General features: G+C 63.0%; 3 protein-coding genes across 3 annotated transcripts; 1 reads left to right on the top strand and 2 right to left on the bottom strand.

Annotated features, from left to right (window-relative positions):
- Positions 1-2,069: 2,069 nt before the first annotated feature.
- Positions 2,070-2,246, bottom strand: EMIHUDRAFT_70381 (hypothetical protein; the record flags this gene model as incomplete). Its single annotated transcript, XM_005790217.1, has 1 exon — positions 2,070-2,246. A coding segment is annotated over one exon (177 nt), but the record flags the coding sequence as incomplete, so codon positions are not given.
- Positions 2,247-2,552: 306 nt separating this feature from the next.
- Positions 2,553-4,058, top strand: EMIHUDRAFT_225128 (hypothetical protein; the record flags this gene model as incomplete). Its single annotated transcript, XM_005790216.1, has 5 exons — positions 2,553-2,576; positions 2,653-3,072; positions 3,184-3,270; positions 3,393-3,626; positions 3,708-4,058. The coding sequence occupies 5 exons, from the start codon at positions 2,553-2,555 to the stop codon at positions 4,056-4,058; spliced, it is 1,116 nt and encodes a 371-aa protein (XP_005790273.1).
- A 1,418-nt stretch (positions 4,059-5,476) lies between these two features.
- EMIHUDRAFT_109634 (hypothetical protein) lies at positions 5,477-6,925 on the bottom strand (the record flags this gene model as incomplete). The annotated part of the gene is made up of 4 exons (XM_005790215.1): positions 5,477-5,682; positions 5,738-6,073; positions 6,147-6,390; positions 6,479-6,925. 4 exons carry the CDS (start codon positions 6,923-6,925, stop codon positions 5,477-5,479), a joined length of 1,233 nt encoding a protein of 410 aa, XP_005790272.1.
- Between the last annotated feature and the right edge of the window lie 1,809 nt (positions 6,926-8,734).

The following is an 8,734-nucleotide window of genomic DNA, read 5'->3' as shown; positions in this document are numbered from 1 at the left end:
TGGGGGGGGGGGGGGGCGGTCGTCATCTGACGACTCGTCGCAGCACGCGCAAGCCGCGGTGTCTAGGGTCGAGCTCTAGGGGCGCGCAGCCAGCGCGCAGCCATTTATGGCGGATCATCCGCGGATCTTTGAGGACATCTCGGCGTGACTGAGGACCTCTCGGCGTGACTGAGGACCTCTCGGCGTGAGGACCTCTTGGCGTGAGGCCTCTTGTGGCGTCGTGAGGACCTCTTGGCGGGCGCGAGTTTCTCGTCCTTCAGGGTATCAGGGAGCAGTTGACGGCTGTGCTGGCCTTCGGCGCGGGCTATTTGATGACACGACAAAATACGGAGACGGGGGAGCGACGCTCACCACCAGACATGAGACGCGGAGGGGGACTCGATCGAACCAGTGTGTGTGATGTGTAAGTACTGGTGGAGTTGTGTCTTCACGTGCGCCGTTTTAAATGTTGCTTGAAGGTCGACGCGTACTTTATTGTACTCATATCTTCACATCGTATGTTATTACTCAATATTACCGACTCACCCCCTCTCCCATGACAGTGTACAATTATGCGGCTCTCACATGAACATGATACCGTATGGGAGAGGACGCGGCACGCGCCGCACAGACCTGATAGGCCGGGATGGCGGTAAGATGCATAAAGATCCTTTGGAAGCCGCGAGGGCCGTACTCGACTTACGTACTCGACTTATGCACAGGTGAGATCCACTCACAGGGCTGATGCACTCTCTGACGCACGTGCAGCGGAGGGAGCGAAGGAGAGGCCACAGGGCACCCACCGCGCGGGCGTTACTCCGCGCACCGATTCCCCTCGCACCAGCACGCCCGCAAAGCTGTGCGACAGGACTCTGCCTGCAGGAGGCTCGTGGCCGACCTACGACGCCGGGGCAACCGGCGCCCGCTTGGCGCCGCCGACCGGCCTCGATGGCTGGCGATGCGCCGCCTCGCAGCAGCTCCCGACCCTGACGCCGTACGCGTCGAGGCCGCGCAGGATCAGCGCGCAGAGCAGCAGCGCCAGCGCCGGCGCGAGCCTGTGGTTTGAATACACCAGTAGGTGAACATGTGTTCGCATCTAAAGAGCGCTGGGGCGATTTGAGCAGATGTGGGGAAATGCGGGGAGATGCGGGGAGATATGGGGAGATCGTTCGCTTCTAGAGGCCTGTTGCTGCGGGGAGATGCGGGGAGATATGGGGAGATATGGGGAGATATTCCGCATCTGGGGGGCGCGAGCCGCCACCACGGAAGGCATCCGATACAAGGCGGCCCGTTCGAGCCCTTGCCGCCGCCGCCCTCGCCCACGCAGATCGTGTGGCCTGCGACGGCGGCGACGCAGGCGGCCAGGGCGACGCAGAACCAGACAAAGCCGACGCACCGCGGCTGGAAGCCGAGCGAGCGGTAGAGCTCGGCGAACTGATACGCGTCCGAGCGCTCGACCTGGTGCCCACATCTCGGGTTCATCTCGGGATGGGTACACTCGCAGAGATATGCTGGGCGGCGGGATCGGATACTCTCGGGCCATCTCGGTCAATCTCGGGCCATCTCGGTCAATCTCAGTGCATCTCGGGTAATCTCGCCACCTTGCGCCGGACGGTGTCATCGTATATGTCATACGTGCAGTAGATCATGTTGACCGTCCCGACCAGCAGCAGGAACAGCTCGAGTGGCCAGGTCGCCGCATCAAAGTCGGTCTCGCCTCCTCCGCCGCCGCCCTTGCCCCCGCCCCCGCTCCCTTCTCCGCCCCCCTCGCCCACAAAGGAGATGGCGGTGAGCCCGGCCGAGGTAACTCCAAAGGCCGCACTCACGCCAAAGAGAAGGACGCGCTCCTTTGTCGAGGCAGCACGGCCAAAGGCGGCGTACACGGCGATGATGGCGCACGCGGCGGCCAGCAGGATGCCGCACACCTGCGACCCCACCGTGAAGGCGCTGGCAATGACAAGCACGCAGCCCGAGCACGTCGACCCGACGTAGCCGGCGGGCAGAACGAAAGCACGTACGCACCGCACCCGGTTCGTCGGGATCTTGTACGAGGCGAGCCCGCCCTCGTCCCAGGAGACCTCGATGCCGGTCACGCGATTGCAGAGCGCGGCGGCCGCCGCCGCGTGGCAAAACTCGTGCAGAGCAACCGCAAAGAGCTTGAACGGCTTGAAGACGAGGGCGCGCCAGAGCAGGAGGACGGCGCCAGAGTACGCAAATATGGTGACCAGGAAGTACTGCTGCTCCTCGTTGCAGCAGCCGGTGGACATCCCTTTACAGCAGCGCTAGAACGAGAGCGCCAGCCAAACCGGGGGCGGCTTCAGCTGGGTTGTGTTTCTTCTGTCCCTTGGACAACAAGGGCGCAACAGAAAGAAAGAAAGAAAACAGACAACCCAAGGGAGGGATGGGAGGGCGCAACAACAACGAGAGCGGTAACTAGAGGGTTTTTGCAGCGATCTACACTTGGTTCCACACTTGCTTCCACACTTTTTCGCAAGTGTGGAGGGCCAGTCGAAAGTGTAGACCGTTGGCGACCCGACAGATCGGGGCCGAAAGTGTAGAACCGTTGCACACTCATGAGCACGACGCCCGAGGCGCAGGTGGCGTCGGCGTCCTCGCCCCAGACCCCTCCCACGCCCCTCTGCTGACGGCCGCCTCGCCTCGCCCCCTCCTCAGGCCGCGACCGCGGCGCAACCCGCGCCCACCCCTGCGGCCGCCACCAACGGCAAGGCCGAGAAGGAGGTGAAGCAAATGAAGTGGACCTACGAGCGCGACGTGGCTCTCTTGACGCAAGTCGCCGCCGCCGGCCCGCTCGCCTGGCTGACGTCCAAGATGGGCTACTCCGGCGACCCCGAGCGCACGTACAACCAGGGCGCGGTCTGGGACAAGGCCGGCGAGGGCATCATCCCGCAGATCAAAACGCACGAGGCCTTCGCTGGCGTCACCACCTTCCCCGCGACGACCGCCTTCATCGTCCACACGAAGCGAGTCGTGCAAAGCAAGGCCAACCTCTACAAGTCGGGCGGCGAGCAGGCCGAGGACGCGCCGGCAGGCAGCCTGGGCACCAAGAACGAGGAGCTCTCCGAGCTGGACCAGGTGATGCGCCACCGCCTCCCCTCACCCCCCTTCCCACTCCCTTCGCCCGCCCCCCTCCCTCCCCTCCCCTCTCCTCCCTCTGCCCACTCCGCGCCTTTCACTCGCACGCAGCTCATCATTGAGGTCGGCACGGCGATGGAGGAGGCGGAGAGGATCGGGTGCGCAAACAAGGAGGGCAAGGCTCAGGCGGACGCCGACGTCGGCAAGGGAGCGCAGGCTCGCGAACGCCCCGGGGGTAGGGGGATTGAGGGGGCTAGGCTCGCCGCCTCGTTGACGCCCTGCACCCCCCCCCCCCCCCTCCTGCCTGCTCCCCCCTGCAGGCGATGCAGGACGCGCTCGCGAAGCGCACGTACCCCAAAGACGGCGACCCCGGCAAGAAGGGGAAGAAGAAGAAGACGGCCGCCTCGCCGATCACTCTCAAGGACTACGCGCGGACGATCGGGCGCGACTACAACGACCTCTACCAGGAGCTCGTCGACGGCGACATGACGCTGCCCGGCTTCGTCTTCGTGGACCCGGCCGCCGAGGACGCGCCCTCCGCGCCGCTGCTCCAGGTGCCGTACGTGGTGCCGATCAACGGCGGCGGCGGCGGAAGCGGCGGCACCGTTGGCGGCCTGCGCGAGGACGCGGGCAAGTTCTTCAACGCGAAGGCCTCCTACATGGAGAGCAAGGCCTCGCTCGACGCCAAGAAGGAGGACAACCGGGCTCGCGAGCGCGCGCTGGAGCTCAAGTTCCAGGAGGAGAAGCAGGCCGCGCAGGCCGAGGTCGAGCGCAGGCGCGAGGAGCGCGCCGCCAGCGCGCAGGCGGCCTCCAACGCGGCCGTGCAGGCCGCGCAGGCCGCGCAGGCCGCGCAGGCCGCGCAGATGTCGACGCTGCTGGCCACGATGATGAAGCAGCAGGAGCAGCAGATGAAGCTCATGGCGGGCTTCGCCAGGAAGGCAGGCATCGTGGACGACGACGAGAACGAGCCCTCGAACGAGCCCTAGGGTGCCTCTGCCGCACTGCCCTTCCCCTCCGCTAGCCCCGCGGGGACCCCTTCCAGCTGCATAGCTGCACACGCGGGGCGCTCCACCCACCTAGGCGTGAGGAGTGCCCCCCCCCCCCCCCCCCCCGGGATGACGACCAAGATCACTCCCACAGCCCCACATGTTCCTGCGCTGCTCACGCACCACCACGCATCTCCACTCTCTTCGCCGCAAACACGCCGCAAACATGCGTACTAGCCCTAAGGCCCTCCACGTGGCGACCGCGCGTGTGTCTCTACTGTACTCGCGTGTCTACCGCCCCGTGTGCACGTCTCTACTGTACTCGCGTGTGTACTGCCCTGTGTGCGGTCAGAGGATTGTAGTCGTACGTCTCGCTGTACTCTTGTTGTACGTAAACTTGGAATACACATGAGCGCGATGAGGTTGAGTGAGGACCCCGACCCTGACCCCGACCCGACCCTGGCCGGTCTTGCGATCTTTTTTCCTCAAAGACAAATTCTCTGACTGCACTCCAAAGTGCTCCAAGATCTCCTGGCGGCGATCGCATCTACGAACGCTATAGCTAAAAACGTAAAAACCACATCTTACTAAAAGTCTATCGCGAGAGAACTTGCGTCCCTTCGTGCGCGTGGGTCGCGGGCCTGGGTGGAATCGCGCTCGCCCGGTCGGGACCAGCCGTCTCCGCCGTACTCGCTCCTCGCGGCGCCGTGATTGGGCGCAGGGTGCGCCAGCATGTGCGCCCCTTCCTCCCGCACGCTGCATGGTTTGCTTGCGTAGGCACATTCGGTAGCGCCGTCCGCCGAGGCATGGCAGTGAAGCGAGGGCCGGCGACAGCCCGAGGCGCGCCGCAGCGAGGGCCGGCGACAGCCCGAGGCGTGCCGAACCTGCTCTCGTGTGGAGTGCCGCCCTGATCCGTCCCCAGGGTCAGACCGGGGCCGATTGCGCCGCTCTGCGAGCAACCCGTCACAAGGAACCCTCCCGCGCTGTTGCCCCTCTCGCCGCAGGCTCGCCATCCGAGCGAGCATTCTGGTCGCTCCTGCGCGTGGCTCGAGCGACGGACGACCGACCACACTCTCTCCCGCGCAATCGCGCCCTTTGCCGAGCACACGTGCAAGCAATCCAAGCCGGGGCGCTGCTCTCTCGACCACAATGTATGGGACTGAGTCTATACCTGGTATGCTTCCCGTGATCGATGTTTGGGCAAGCCTGGCAAGCTAACATAGATGACCAAGATCACACACAGCCCCACAGGTTCGAGCGCTGCTCAACTCCACTCGTCCTCGCCGCAAACATGCCGTACTAGCCCACACAGCCCCAAGCCCTCTACTTGGCGACACGCGCGTGTACCGCCCCCGTGTGCGGAAAGAACAGAGTTGTGTGTCGCTCTAATGCACACGCAACACCAAGGAATGCAAAAATCAAAAGATGTCGTGCGGCTCGCACGAGTAGGGGCCGCCGCGCATGTACTCGTGCAGCTCCGGGGGCGCGAGCCCGAACTCGTAGCTGACGATGTTGCCGCGAGCGAGGCACGTGTGCATGTTGGTCAGCACGTTGGCGACGGGGAAGTACAGGCCCACAGGGGAGAGCAAGACCTGCAAGGCGTGTGTGTGAGGCGGGGTGAGTGCTGCACGCGTGAGGCACACAGTGTGTCTACAGCGCGCGTGTGCGTGTGTCTGCACGACGCGCCTTGGACTTCTTGCGGTAGTCGAGGAAGGGCCAGAGGTTGACGATCTTGCCAAAGCCCCACTCGACAGTGACGCGCGCGGGGGACATGGTGCTGTTGAAGAACTGCTGGGCCGGGGTCATGGCGCCCTTGTACATGCGCCACAGGAAGGCGCTGATCGGGTAGGCGGAGTCGCCAAAGAGGCAGTAGTCCTGGCCGAGGCCACCTGGCATCCACGCAAACGGGCCGCCGCGGCAGAGGTCGTGCAGGATCTGGACAATTCGCGAGCGCGAGAGGACGGTGGAGTCGTGCCGGCTGCCGTTCACCGGGCCGAAGGGGTAGGGCTGCATGCCTGCGCGCACTGGTCGTCCACGTGACGTGTGTTTTGGGGGATGAACTGACCGCTAAGGAGGTGCTGGTCACACCATTTGGGAAGATGATGCCCTGCGTCTTGATGCCGTGGATACGCTTGTGGCCGGAGTACAGCACATTCTGATACCTGCCCGGCCGGCACACCGCCCAGAGCTTGCCGTCGATGAAGCCGATCAAGTTCTGGATGGGGAGGCCATAGTCGGTGAAGGCCTGGGCAAACTGGTGGAAGTGCGGCGACCACGAGGAAAAGGAGCGGTGGTTGACGAGGTGCGGGAATGTGTTGTGCACATGCTCTACCTGCGCAAGGGGTGCAGAGAGCGGTGCGGTCGAGTGCACGGTGCAGCAGCACAGAGCACATCCAACGGCGCGCCATGTACAGCGTGACCTCGGAGAGGGCGGAGATGTTTCGCCCCGTCGTCCACGTCATCTTGTCGAAGCCGTCGTCGCTCCGGAAGCGGAGCAGCAGCAGCAGCACAGCTTCCTCGCCGGTGAAGAGGTGCCCGCCGACAGTCTGGATCACAGCCGGCACCATGAGCGCCGCGATGACGATTGGCAGCCAGCGAAGGTGGAAGCCGTAGTTCTGGTACGTGGCGCTCGAGACATCGTCGCCGGCGTGCCCGCGAGCCGCCGCCTCGCGCTGCAGTCGCGCCACGCTCAGCCGCTCGGGTCCGATCTCCTGCGTCCTCCGGCGCATGAGCGGCTCGACGCCGGTGACTACGAGCTCGTCCTGCACGTCGAGGTCGCTCTCGGAATCGGAGTCGAGCATGTTTGCCATGCCAAAGAAGAACTTGGACTCCAGGAGCTCGCCGAGGAAGTATGCGCGGCTCGGCATCAGAGAGTGTCAGCAGCAAGTGTACGACCGGTGAGAGCTGCAAAAGCGCGTCGGGCGGTTCGAAAATCAGCTGATTTTCGAAGTGTCGAACACAAGTGTGGAAGCAAGTGTAGAAGCGTGGCAAAAACCCCCCAACAACTAGAGGTCCAACAAGGGGGGAACAACTCGCACCGAGACAGGACACCGAAGGCAAAAGAAAACCCACAGGGCTAACACAAGCAGTCTCGGACGCAAGTATCAGCACAAGAATCAGAACGTATTAAAAGCACCTAAAGGAGCAAGGCATACCGGTGTGAACAAGTCTCCACCGACATGTCGGCAGCAAGAGAAACCGCCGAGCTGCTGTACAAGTCCGTCGGCCTAAAAGACGCCGTGCTGCTGTACAAGTCCGTCGGCCTAAAAGACTTTTTATTTTGTCCCACGGTAGCCACGGCAGAACAGCACCGAGCGGCGGCGCCGACTCCGTGAGGCCATGACGTTTCTCTGGTGAGAAAAAAGTGTTGTTTGGTATTGCAGCTCCCGCCGATCTCCCGCTAACGGATCTTACCCCACCTGTTGCAAGGTATTGCTCACCTGTTGTAAGGTATTGCTAAAAATCTGGTGAGGGCCCGCTCACGCGCGCGAACCCCACATTTGTCCACACCGCGTACGGCAACCCGCGGATTCGGACAAACGGCTCAAAGTACTGTTTCCGAGCCTTGCATGCAGAACAGGCGTAACACGAAGGTGGAGGAGCGCCGACAGGCGGAGAGGCGAGAGCGCGGGTAGGGGAGAGGGCTAAAGTGCACGCTGTTTTCTTTCTTTGTTTGCTCGCGAAAGCATAAAATAAATAAATAAAACGGGCACGCCAAACGAGGGGTGGGAGAAGGACAGGGTCCCCACCTGCACGAGCAGGATCTTGCACGAAAGCAGTCCTTTCCATAAATCCCTGTCGGTTTCCTCCGAGAGAGAGATTTTTAGAAGCCTTCTCTTTCCTCCGTGCCTTTGATGAGAAAACGTCGTGCAGTTGCAGCGTCGTCGGGCCGTCCTCGGTGTTGACTATGGCAGTGGAGACGCGTGCGAGGGAAGCCGCAGCCGCAGCCCGAGATGATGAGGGCTCGTTGAGGCGCCAGAGCTCCCCGAGGCGTCCGGCCCCTCCCAGCTGGACGCAGGTTGGCAAGGCACGGCTTGCAAGCTCGGCGACTGATGTCGGTGATTATGTTGTCGGGTACCTCATATTTGTTCTCTCGCGAGGCTGGTCGGATGCGATTGCCATATATTTCTTTGGCCTGCTCCCCGAATGGTTCTCAGAAGAGAAGCCCATCGTGAACTCCTCCTCAAACTGGGCCGTGTACTCGCTCGTACTCGTGCCTTTGACTGGCCTTTGCAAGCACTTGGCTGAGGATCACGTCGAAAAGGCCGAGGCGCGCGGGGTCATTCCGGTCCGCGGGGCCAACATCGTTCCGAACATCATGAACTACATCGTCGGGTGGGGCTTTGCTGGCTGTGCAGGTCAGTTCCTGAGAGAGCTCCAGGCGTCGGCCCGCTGCAAGGACGACGGTGGGCATTGCCTCGCGCTGAATCTAAGCTTCACGCTTGCCTGGAGCGGCGCAGCCGCCGTCTTCCTGAGCGTCGTCAAGCCGTACGTCAAAGAAATTGAGTGGGGCAGCGGCAAGGTCATTGATTGGCTGGAAGACTATGTGGAGGATGTACTAGCAATGCTCGTGCGCGGCTTCACCGTCGTCACGATGTCGCTCTGGGTCACCACCGCGGACGAGTTCGTCTTCTTTGCCGTGCCCGAGGGCCGCGCCACAACGACGGTCACGTTAC

The sequence above is a fragment of the Emiliania huxleyi genome (genome assembly GCF_000372725.1).
Source record: "Emiliania huxleyi CCMP1516 chromosome Unknown EMIHUscaffold_121, whole genome shotgun sequence".
NCBI lineage: Eukaryota > Haptophyta > Isochrysidales > Noelaerhabdaceae > Emiliania > Emiliania huxleyi.
Note: the sequence above shows the minus strand (reverse complement) of the source record. Positions and strands in the feature narration are given on the sequence as shown.